Raw genomic sequence first — 13,121 nt, forward strand, 5'->3', positions numbered from 1 at the left:
TACATATTTTAGTACAATTGAGGAACAGATTTCGTTGTACCCTTATGATGTAGTTCGTTTTTGCTGGGAAATACCCTTCAGTCTGTATCCTCCTACATACTCGCTCAATGCATTTTTAGTATTCCCTATTAAATATCCTTGAAAATTAACTTCTCCTGTTCCCTTCTATCATGTACTTTTGCAGCTGTCCTTGTAGCAAACTTCACTTCTGTTCCTCCTACTCACTGACAAAGCTTCTTCCACATGTTTACTTCTTTACCTTTCCTCTTCATTTCACAATCCTAAAGATGAAACAAGAAGCTATTTGTTTCTTGGTATGAGATATCTTAGACATTTTTCACATGTGAAATAACAAGAACATTGAGTGGCTTTTTTCCATTATGCTTCTGGTGGAGACATGGAGACACTGTGGGCAGGCCAGGAGCATTTGCAGCCCATACATGAGTTGTTTACTGTCAACAGAATGCTCATTTATCTCTCTGGATTTGACTTAAGCAGTTAACAACAAAAACAAAACATGAAACAAATAAATAATGCAAAGTGCATTTTCTTGGGAACGTATTTTGGTTTTGTATTTCTAGATGGGGTAATTGCAAACATCATACAGAATGTGTTCTAGGAGAAGCTCTAGATGAGCTATGAAGAACAAAAATATGTGAAAATAAAAGAAAAAAGTGACAGTGTTTTTACATATTCTAATTCTAACAAGGAAAAAAATGACCCTAACTGTTTTTATATGCACCCCACCCTCAATTTCCCATAGTATAGTTTTCCTTTATCTATTTCCAGCAATTTTGGGAATCACCGAGTAAGTATTGAAAAACTAATAATAAAAAAAGGTTACATTCAGAGCAACGCTACGTCTCTGTAAAGGACAGGCTCTTTGTTTTTCTTGCCTAACATTTTATTACTAGGGATTCGTGCATGACTTTACAGTCTTTGTTCTTCAGAGTACATCTGCTCCTGCTGTTTGTTCACCACCTGAAATCATAATCATTTGTTTGTGACATCACAATTAGTTACTGTGAAGATGATTAGATTGTCACCAACAGATGATTATGATTTCAGATGGTAAATGAGCAGCAGGAGCAGATGATCTCCTAAGGAACAAAGATACTTGATCTCATGCGATTGTTCTCAGTTAAAAAAGAGAAAAAGCAGTGAGGGGAAAAAAAGCAAATAGATATTCAGAAGAGTTTCTTAAATCTGTGATGAGGAAATTTGAACATTTTTCCATAAATAACATGTATTTTAGTATTTTTAAAAATCTACTTAAATAATAAGATATTAAGAATATAAGAAATATAAAAAATATGAAAATATATGGTGTTACTGTAAGACCTAACTATACAGTTACATTCAAATTCTTACTTAGATGTTTCTTCACCATATTTTTTTGAGAAAATTAATGCAAAATAAATAATGTATTTATGAAATTTTGCATACTAATACATCTTCATTTTGGAGGAAGCAAAATTTATGTGAATGTTATAGTTCTGGCCCTCACTAGTTTTATAAAGACTTTTTTTTCTAGTCCTCTACATGTTTATTTTTCAGCTGGGGATTTTGGTGAAGACTTCCAGTAGATAGTTTAATACCTCTGCATTTCCATGAACAGTTACTGAAGTCTACAGTTTGGGAATAAAGTTTTTGTTTTCTATTTCAGATATTTTTAATTCGAACTTATATTTGTTATATTTTGCTGAAAGATTTAATTCTTTTGGGTGTATTTCAAAGCTGATTTGCAAGGGATTCTGTGCATTTTGCTAAGTACTGCTGTTTCATTGGACTTCACTTTTGAATTGTTTCCAAACTTGCTAAACTCCGTCAATTATAATACACTCTTGCTAGGAGTTAGATTGATACATCACTAAACATGTGTTGGATTATTTGTCATTCTGAATAGAAACCACAGTAGGAGGAGTTGACAACACCACTTATTTAATGAAGCACAGGCCACAGAACAGTAGTTTTCCATCTGTTTGGTTTGAGTTTTAGGTTTTGTTTTGCGGGGTTTTTTAGGAAACATACTGTCAGGTGCACATTCTACCATCACTGTGTGTTTCGGGGAGTGGTTCCATCAGCTGAGCCACTTGTCTACACTCTGTATGTCTCATAACCTTGGCTAGAGCCTGTTCTAGCAGTTGGTTATGTTTAAAAACCACCTGGCCTCTGTGGCTGCTGAGTTGATGTGCTAATTTAAAAAAAAAAAAAAAAAAAAAGTATTCATCCCATCTTCTAGCAAGGGTCTGAGATAACTAGATTTTTCATTCTAACTGAAGACACAAGAAAATTAAATTTCAAAGCAGAGGAGATCTGTCCAATCTTGTTTCTTCCCTGAGCTCTTGAAGCTAGGAAATTTGTGCTGTGTTTGTCATTATTAGTAATTAATGTGTAATTTTTCAGTTAAATCTAGCAATGAGAATGAGATAATAATTTATCCAGAATAATACCAATCAAATACAACTTGCACATATTTTTTTAAACAGTTGAAAAAGCTTCTAAACCACCTAATATTAAAAACCATCTAATATTAACAAAACAGGGAAGGGACCGTGATTATTTTTTCCTTGCTGTTTTGAGAACTAGTGGCAAGATCCATGTTAGCATTTTTGTATGTAAGTGAGATTTGGGCACAACTCAGGTGTGTGTAAGACCACAACTGCAGTTGATCTTCCTCCTTTCCCCACGTTTCCCCTTTTGAGATGCTCGGTTAGGTGCTTAAAGTACTGTAAGTTTTGCATCTTCAGATGTGATGCTTTCTTTGCTGAGTTTAGAGTATAATGTGTATTTCTAAAGTACCTAGAGTTTTAAACATGTGTCCAGAAAGTTGGGAGACTTAGATTCAGTTTCCTTCTTCATGAGAAGGAGAGTATTCATGAGGTGCAGAGTAATCTGGATAATGGCATCTTGATAATTTGGAGATATGTATCTAATATCATTATCATTTGCAGATAGAAAATAAAAAATCAAGTGCTGTCAAAATGCAAGAAATCCACAGAGAAGGAGTGATCTAAAGGCAACATGATTTTGTAGTCTGTCTGTTGTTTAAAGCACTTGTGAGTGAAGGTGCAGATATGTATCGAGGTGTTCCCTGGTTGGTTTACAGATATTATATTCTGCATATTTTTAGATACAGGTGAAAAAAAAAAAAGTTGCAAGCAACCTGCTGCCTGGTTCTTGAGTCGTGTGAATTGTGCAAAACACACACTTGGGCTGTGAGGCTTGTGGTTTGGATGCCCTCAGGCTGAGAAGGAACCCAAGTCAGCTTTCTAGGAGACTGCTTAACTAGTGATGTTGATGCATAAAATGTATAAAGAGGGAACAGCCATCATGACAGTAGATAGCCAGCTCTGTGGGCAGAGGTAACTTCAGAGAAATTCTCCCAGTCCCCTAAAATTCCTATATGAATTACATTTGTTCAAGGTTGCTAGCCTATTCCTTTGAAAAAAACTGCATGTAAAGTAGCAACGCAGAGCTCTTTTATTGATGTTAATTCTCAATTTCAGATTTAATAATGTAATTCTGCAAATTATCTGCATTTGGATTTCTGTCTTTGGCCAAGCAAACGGAGCAGTAACACACAATTAACCCAATACTGTGTTTCTCTAAATGCTTTCACTTTTCTGAAGTCTTTTTCTGTAGTCTTCTCCTTTTCCTACTTCCATCCCCCCAACCTGGAACCCACCACGCGTCCCACCCTTAGTCTAGGATAATAATATCCTTGAAGAATTGGAATGCTCAAACTGAAGCTTTATTGTTGTCAGAACCAAGAATTCATTCTCCATTCTCTCCTCCATCTTCTCTCCTTTACATCAAACATCTTACCCCTATGACTTCCACTCCCCCACCGCTTTCTGCTCCTCTGGTTTCATCTTCACTCATACCTATGCTGTGCTTGTTGATGTCCCCCTTGACCTTCTTAGCTTCAGCAACCTCTCTATCCTTGTCTAGTAGACTTGTTCATTCTTTCATCTCTACGTGTGGATCATGCCTTTGTTTTCATCATCGCAATTCTCATTCCCCTCTTAATCTGTTAATGAATAGTCTTGCCTGCACAGGTCACCTCCAGTTGCACTTAGGCACTCTCCTAATTGCTTTACCCCTCAAAAATAATTTTCTTGCAGCTTTTACAAGCACCTTGTCTGTCAGCTCACTAGCTTGATTTGCTCCTGCTCCAAATTTGCTGATCGTCTTTACTGATAAGAATACTGTCCTTCCTTCTTCATTTAGATTGGTTCTTTTCACAACCTGCTTCACCTTAATCTTAGGTTATCTGGTACACTGATATATTGTTGGAAACTTATGATGCAGAAATTATCAGCTAAAAATAATGGTGTAGGTGTTTCATTTGTATATTGGAATATTTCATAGAATATCCTGTAGGAATTCCCCACTGCAAACACTAAGTCTTAGTTTTACCAAAACCTTTTGTTCCCAAGCAGGAGTAAAGCTGTGGGAGATTTCAAAGGACTTTCCTCACATAAGTGAAACACCAAATTTATACAATTTAAGTCTCCTGCGATACTGCAAGTTGGCTGTACAAATGATGTACCAGTGAAATTAAGGATATCAAGACCACTTTGCAAAGAACTAAACAGTATTTATTTCAGTGTCATGGTTATTTTAAAGTTAAATATACTAGTATTTTAATGAGTGACTTTATATAATATGAGTTTGTTTAAGGTCACGTAAATGAGATCTTTTGATTGAAGGATATTGTGTAATGACAAAACATTTTTTCACATCTGAATATTGCAGTAGCTAGTGACTTAGAAATACCACAGATAGCTGTGTTAAGTAGGTAATGATTGCATCTTCGTATTTCAAGCCAAGATTGTGTGTAGACTATTACTGAGAACATAACAGCCGTACTATTCACCTATTCAAGTGTTTGACTGACATTTTCTGAGTTCCTACTGAGGTAATAAAACAAAATTTGAAAATATTCTAGCATATAAATAGGCTTTTATAGTGAGTGGAGTATAAAATGATAATTTCTTTTTATGATAATATTTACATTTTTCAGTCTTGTTATTGAAATAGTTATTTGGTTTTGTAAATTCTTTTTTTTACTCTCAGTGGATTTGTAATGGGCCATATTCTAGGGCATGTTGAGCACCTGCCAGTTCTATGGAGGAATTATTGCATGTGGAAGTCCTCCATGCCTCTTAAGGTTTTGTCCATTTTAACTTACATAATAGTGAAGTCAGGATTAGATCTGGGTCTAGCTTTTCCTGCTTAATGTCTTACTACAAGTTTTTGCCACGTATTTTAAGCAGCACAATATAAAAAGGCTTTATTCAATGTGAATACAAGTAGCATAATCTGAAAAAAACCTTTTTGGTTATTATGTATAGAGTATTTTATTCAGTTCCAAAAATATTGATTACCTCTTTATGAACAATCCTTTTTTCATCCAGTGATGGATGATTTCAAGTATCAGAGTGTTAAACCATGTATATGACATGCTCGTATATGAAGTTTACTTTGCATCATTACACGAGACATACAAGTACTCCTTCATGCTGGTGCCCCATATCACTGGTTGTGGTGCAGGGAAGAAATGTGCTCTTGGGAGGTGTCAGGGGATGTCATACACCAGCTCACACTGCTTCTGACGCACCAACAGTATAGCTTTCCTGTAGGGCCAGTGAGAGCCCAGGGAGAAAATTGTAGTTCTCCGAGAAAGAATAAAGTTGTGGTTTAGACAAAGTGTCCTCAAAACACAAAAAGTCAATGAGTGACCTTTACCCCGGAGAAGTCATTGAGTGAAGGCAGAGGAAGAGTATCCCTACAGTGTTGGTCCTGTAGAAAAGAGAGAAAATTAGCACTGATATATATGTGCATTGACAATACAAGCCTGTATTGTAGGTCATCTTTTGGAGTCGAATGATAAAATAAAAATCTCAGCTTTTTATGTTTTCTGGTCTTCCTGACGGAAGTACAAAATTGAAAAGGGGACACCAGTGGCACCATTATAGACACTAATCCCTGTGAGTGTGCAGGCAACACTGTCATCACTCTGAACTTTTCTTAACTTAGTAGCCCACTGCTGTGGGGTAACTTGTCACTGTCCTTGTATCAGCAAGTTCCATTTTTGTGGAGTTTTAATACATTGAGGCTCATTTGGTGATATTGTCAGTCGTTTTTCTTCCTAACCCCATTCCCCATGCAGAAAGTCCCTCTGATGGTTAATTTTGTTTCCGTGAACTCCAGAAGGAGTGAAGGTCCAGACAGTGGGGGACCCTTTTGTAGAAAGGTCCTCCTGTCTTCCCAGCCAAAGGCACCCTGTCTTCCTAGCCAAGGGGACCTGTTGTGGTTTAACCTGGGATGGGGGAGAGAATGGAAAAGAAAAAAAAGGTAAAACTCATGGGTTAAGATAAAGACAGTTTAATAGGACAGAAAAAGAAAATGATGATGACAATATTAATAATAAAAAATATACAAAACAAGAGATGCACAGCACAATTGCTTACCACCCGAAGCCAATGCTCAGCTAGTTCCTGATCTGCCCTGCCTCCCAACCAATGCCAAGTTATATACGGAGCATGATGTCATATGGTATGGAATATCCCTTTGGCCAGTTTGGGTCAGCTGTCTTGGCTGTGTCCACTCACAGCTTCTTAGGTCCCCCCTGCCTTCTTGCTGGCAGGGCAGTATGAGAAGCTGAAAAGTCCTTGGCTGCTTGGCAACAACTGAAAACATGAGTGTGTTATCAAAACACACACTATACCAGCTACTAGGTAGAAAATTAACTCTATCTCTACCAAAACCAGGACAGGCACCCTATAGAGAAAGGGTTAGGGATAAAAATAACACCACTCCAACAGATTTTTGGAGACTGCTTCTACTACTGCTCTTGTGAAAAGAAGCAGAACCCAAGCGCGCTGAGATTACACTTCAAGGGGAAGGCTTGTGAAGGATAGTCGGGCCATTTTGTATCTTAACCGTACATTTGCCTCGGAGTCTAAACTTTTTGCAGTTGTCTAGTATGTGACAGCAAAAGTAGACAATGGAAGATCAAGAAATTGATTCTTAGGTAAGAGAGGTCTTTGGTGTGGGGTTTGCGGAGACTTCAGAAGATTGTGAGAGACTGCTAACAATTACTGCTAGGGATGAATAAGACATGTTTTTCAAATGTTAGTGATTACATTGCATAGCTAGCCTGCATATTTTCATAGCACATTTGCCCATAGGTTTAAATAATACAAATGGAAATTATTTTAACATGCCTCCTGAATGTACCTCATTCGTATGTCCAGCAGAAGGTGTGATGTTGTTGGTCTAAATGGTAGTATTATAGACCCTGTGACTCCTAGTAATTATGATGCTACCTTTGGCGTATGGTGAAATTAGCAGACACAAAAATCCAATTTTTTTTAATCTGAAAGACAAAAAAAAAAAAAAAGAAAATATTCACCTAGAGATGTTCTCCTGCAATGCAAAAAGGTGCTAGAGGACAGTATTTCTCCCGTGTTTTTTTATTAAAGTGCTTGTTTGAAGACTAATTAAGATAATTTCTGATTAATTCTTTTGTTCTTACTCTTACTCCTCTGTTGATGTCATACTCCTTGTCTTGTGATAACATCTCTACTACTGGAACTAAACTGTTATATGTATCCACTCATCTACAATTCAACAGAGTTGAAATAAGCAGACAACAGTGAGGAATGATATTAAGAATATCCCCAATAATACATTAAAAATAGGTAATGAATTACAATGAATATGTGCTTGATAGAAGTTTTCAAGGAGACCAAGTTGTTACTGCCTTTTTAAAACAACTTTGTAAGAAGCTTCATGAAACATAGGCCCTGAATATAAAAAGTTAAGAGCTTGCAAGTATATTAATGTAATGTCTGTAATATTACGTTACTTTGTTTCCAGAGATAATCAATGATGGTAATATAATATCTCCTTCTCAGAGCCAAGGTATGATTTAAATTAATTATTGCTTATAAAGCACTTTGAAGTCTTTAGCAGAAAGGTGTTGCATAAGTGTAAAAGTACTATTATTAATCTAACATCACCATTAGAGTAAAGTCAGTACTTTAGGAGCATTTGCTATTACTCTGCTCAATATCTTTTTATTCATCATATGCTGCATATTAGTTATTTTAACATTTAGAAAGCTTAGTAATCTGGAAGTATTCCAAACCATTGTTCCAGACAGCAGTTAGATATTTGGGTGGATCATGTAAAAACAGTGAAATGGCTGAGAAAGCATGTAAAATGTTTGTTTTAAGTAATATTACATCAATGGAACAGACATCTGCAGCACTGGATTTAGTTTTAAACTTCTTTAAACTTTTTTTAAGTTAACGTTGTACTATGTTTTTCTAAAATTGATTGGGGGGGCTAATATATTATTTCTAAACAAATATATTGTTTTACCTTTTGTTCAATTTTCTGTTTCTCAAATATTTGTAGGAAATCAGATTTACAGCGGGCAGGGCAGGTCTTAGGAGGTCGTGAACACCTGCCACTCAATATTATTATTGCTGTTTGGTTTTGTAACCTATCGTCAACTATCAATATCTGTATTATCTATTTTAATTTTCATTCATGTTATCTCTTGCATACGACTATTTAAAAATATGAGCAGTGATAGGGCTTGGAGATTTTAGCCTCAGAAAAAAGGGAATAGAATCACTCTATCATATAGTGATTATGCACTATAAAATAATGCTGCGTGTTTACACAGTTGTTGTTATCTATAAGGTCCTATTCTAAATTGTCCCAAATTGAGAAAAAGAAATTTTAGGGACCCTGTTCTTCATCTTTCCCAGTAGCAGTGTCTTGAATTTGTGCTTAGCTCTGGAGTTCAGCGCAGGGTCCGCTGGCTTTGGAGCCAGTTGTAAGACTGAGTAAAACACCTTCAAAGTTGGAGTTCAGGGTCCAGCCAGGCTCCCCAGCCCCACGAAGGCAGGTGGGGAGAGCAATCAGGTGAATAACAGATACGTCTTTGTGAATGGTATAAGCAGATGTTCCAGCTTTCTGAAAGCAATATTAATTTAAAAGCCAAATGTGTGAGCGAATTGATTAAAAGATTCACCTGTAAGCAGTTTGCTGAGTCAGCAGTGAGGAAGTTCAATTTTCACCATGTAGCTGAAAATGAGGATATTAATTACTGGTAATATTTTTTGAGTCTTCTCCTTGTGGTAGACATGTTATTTAAAAATATTACTTGCACTACTAGGATTAGAGGAATCCTTTCTAGGTAACTGGAAATTAATTTTCTTCTCTTCTTTGAATTTATTCTACATTCTGAGATTAATTCAATATGTACTGCAAATGAATTAAGCATTGAACCCTTTGATTTCTCTTGGGATTACTAAATTAGTTAACAAACAGGTTTATCATCCCTAGAATGAAATGCCATATGGCTCAGGTTCACCCATGTTATTTTCAGATATATGCTAGAAGATTAAAGTATGTTGTTAATATGAAATTACACATTTCGAGATCATTTTTCAATTTATTAATAATAAGGAAGAGGTTTTCCTCTTATATCAGCAAACTGGATACTCGTGTTCCCAACAAATGCTTTGTTGTATATGAAAGCTAGCAAACTTCAGCCTTAATTCTGCACATTTCCATGCACAGGACTATCAGCAAAACTGATCAGGTATGTAGTCCTGTTTTCAAGCAGGTTTAGGGTGGAAATGTTTTCTAAAAACATATTTAAAATTTTGAAATGTAGACAAATCCCTGATTTGCATTTCACTGGAAATATTTAAAAGTAATTCACGTAAACAAATTTAGATTTTTTAATGTTTATCCTAAGTCCTATTGATATTAATGATGACATACGTGCTTTCCTTCTTCAATATAAATGTTGATCTAGGCAAGTAGCTATTTGCAAGCTATAGGATGCCATATGTGCAGCTAAATAAATAAATAAATTAATAAATCCCTTTACGTTGAAGAGCAGTCAGTCACATAAGAGTCATTGGCACAGTAACGATGTGGCTGCAGGGCAATGGAAGGTTGTTTAGGCAGAGGCTGCTGTTGTAATTCAGCAGACACTTGAAGGCAGCAGTTGGGGCAGTTTGGCTACGGCTTCCCTGCCCCGTCTTTTGCCTCCAACAGCTCGTTGTCATGAGCATCACTGCGTGGTCCTACAGGTGCTGGTGCTGGCACAAGCTGTAGAGCAGCTGGCGAGTACAAACAGCAGCTGTAGGTGGGAGAGGACGAAACTACTTCTGGTGGCGACAGTGCTGACATAGGCTAGTTTAAATCATTTGTGAAATAGCAGCCTAAATTATTGTACCAGGTAGGAGGCAGAAGATTGTGGTGAAATAACGACCGTGCTGCTATTTTGAAGTAGCAGCTGTTGCTCATGGTTTGTAGATCTCCAAACCTGATTTGTTCATGTTGTGTATTCTGTGCTAGGCGCAGTTGTGAAGTCCAGGTTTGTACCTTCTTAACAAGGGTGGGGGAAGAGGAAGAAGAGGGGCATTTCAGATCTGCTTTGTTTCTAAATAAATTATGCAAATTTATTTACAATTACTGTGGAAAAAAGATACTGCTTTGAAAAGCTTACTTTGTTTTCCGCTGCAAAGTGTGTTAATGAAAATAGTCTATATGTCAGGCCCATTCTAGAGTAATGAGAATGATCTTTGCTTTTACTTTCAGCACCAAAGGGAATACTCCATCTGTCTCCTGACGTTTATCAAGAGATGGAAGCAAGCCGCAACAAATCAGCCCCTGGTACCACTGTAAGCTATTTGTCGTCAAAAGAAATGAGCCAGACTTCTAGCTCGTTCTTCAGCATATCTCCTACAACAAATAGCACAGCTACAATTGCCAGGGAACTTCTCATGAATGGAACATCCCCAACTGCCGAAGCCATAGGTCTAAAAGGAATATCTCCTGCTTCCCCTTGTTCTGCAGTGCAACCTTCAAAACAGCTGGAGTATTTGGCAAGGATTCAAGGCTTTCAGGTATGGGAGGGGGAAAATGAAGCTCTTCAGCCAGAATCATAGCATTGCCATCAAGGTTTCACTCTTGCCCTCTTGAATGTGGGCATGCATGTAACTTATCTTGTAAAATTAGCTGATGTCCAAGGCAGTTTTTGGGTCCAGGAGATACAACCCTGCACCAATATACATGTCCCTCCTTCTCTTTTTTGTTCGTTTCTTCCATCCACCGTACTGCAGGCCATCTTCCTCTCCTTTGTTTATTCTGCTTAAATAATTACAGGCTTAAATTATGCTTTTTACGTGCATTTCTTTGAGAGTCTTCACCTCTTGGCATTAGAAGCTTTACATACTGCTCTGGCATTGGCTTCTCTCTTCGGCTCTGATCCAGAAGGTGCTGACGCACCACCTTAACTTTGCGTTTGTCTTCTGGGCCAGGTTGTTAAAGCCGTTATTCTGCTTCCTAGTCTGCACCTCTTAGTCGTAACCTGTAGAACAATGTTTTGTTTAGAAGGTGCAGCCTAGGAGCAGACCTGGTGTCAGAGCAATGCAGAATGTTTTTGACATCACAGTCCATACTAGAGAATGTAAGGTGTACCGCGCTGGGTCAGCGCGTGAGTCCTTCGGCACAGATGACCTGCATCCAGCAATGGCAAATACCCTACATTTCATAGGACAGTGGCAGCCTCTGTAGTACATCCAGTCATTTCTGCACTGTGGAAGATGGGGAAAAGAAGCCTCTTCCCGATCACCATTACGTGCAAAATTACACGCGTATGTGGATAGTAGCTCATTTTACTGTGTTGTACCATTGGAGGATAGGACCAGCTATGTAGAAATATTCTTTTTCCTGTCATAGGTTTGTTGGGTTTTGGTTTGTTTGGGGTTTTTTTTCAGAGTTGTGAATTTGTTTCATTTGAAAAGTTGGTTTCATATGTTCTAGCATATGTAATTTGATCATGTAACCAAAATTGGGAAATGGGAGGTTTCTGTTAGAATTTTTGCATGCCTGATAATGATTTTTTTCATCAAAGCCCATGTAATTTACAAAGCATGCAGTTGTTGGAAGTGATTTAAAAGAGGCTGCTAGAATTCGAGAAGTAGTGTCAGATGTTCTGTTGGCATAAGCAGCATAGTTAAATTACATTTGCATATATCAGATATCGCCAGTTGTGGATTTGACTTAACACTGTTTCTGTCTAAAATGTACATTCAGCTTTCTTTTGGTGTTCATTTTTAAAATGTCATTTTTGATTCATTAGTTTGAATGTCTCTTAATGCAAGAAACGGTAAAAGTCTAAGCCTCACCATAGTAGAGCTGAGCTGCTGATAGGAATTCAGTTTTTCTGAGTTCCATTTGTTACCTGCCTGCAGTAGAAACAGATGAATTCCAATGAAAAGAAATTCAATCCATGAAGTTTTCACTGCTCGCTTTCACATCTTGTCAGATTGCTTGTGTCTACTAGTAACACTTTATTTTCATAGAACCGATGCACAATTTATGTTACTGTTTTGATTCCTACTTGCCTACAGTATGTGGTTACTGTAAAATGATTAGTTGTGTCTGTTCTGGTTTTTTTTCCCATGCTTTGATTCTAGATGCGTATGTAGAAATTGTTTTTAAAGGGTCTTACCTTGAGCCAAAAAACATAATCCGTTTCATCCATAAACTAGACTACTGCTTTTTACTTGGCCCTGGTACAAACCAAGGAGTTTGGTAGAGAATCTCGATTATTAACATGTCCCTGCTGTGTATGTAACTGATGGTTTTACATCATCTTAGCATGCTTTTTAACACCTCGCTTGAATAAGCCTGGTATTGATGTGAAACTCTGCCGCTGCTGGGTGGCTGAGCCGAGGTGGAGCAGTGAACAGAATCTCTGTGGGAAATGGCTCGGTGGCCTGTCAGGTGCATGTCACAGGTCTCTTCACCATTTCAGCCTAGAAAGCTCTTTGTGTTTAAGAGTTTAAAAGCCGATTTCTTTACAGGTTAACTTTCTCAGGCATATTTACTAAGTAGAAAACTACTGCATTTGCAAACACCTAGCTTGTTTCATGTTTCCTGAATGACCCAAAATGATTTTTAAATTGTTAGCATGTATTTGTATTCTGGTCCGGATGATAACCATAGTTTTGTCTTTCATTGAAGAACGTATACATTCTGTTCTGTTACAATGTATTTTTGAATTTTTAAAA

General features: G+C 37.2%; 1 protein-coding gene across 6 annotated transcripts in view; it reads left to right on the plus strand.

Moving 5' to 3' along the window:
* STAU2 (staufen double-stranded RNA binding protein 2) overlaps positions 1–13,121 on the plus strand; it is a 178,009-nt gene that overhangs the window by 80,229 nt on the left and 84,659 nt on the right. For all 6 annotated transcript variants that reach the window (XM_054814527.1, XM_054814524.1, XM_054814528.1 and 3 more), the window contains one exon: positions 10,642–10,949. In XM_054814527.1, the coding sequence (XP_054670502.1) occupies positions 10,642–10,949 (308 nt within the window). The remainder of the gene's footprint in view (positions 1–10,641; positions 10,950–13,121) is intronic.

Source organism: Grus americana, chromosome 2 (genome assembly GCF_028858705.1).
Source record: "Grus americana isolate bGruAme1 chromosome 2, bGruAme1.mat, whole genome shotgun sequence".
Taxonomy (NCBI): Eukaryota; Metazoa; Chordata; class Aves; order Gruiformes; family Gruidae; genus Grus; species Grus americana.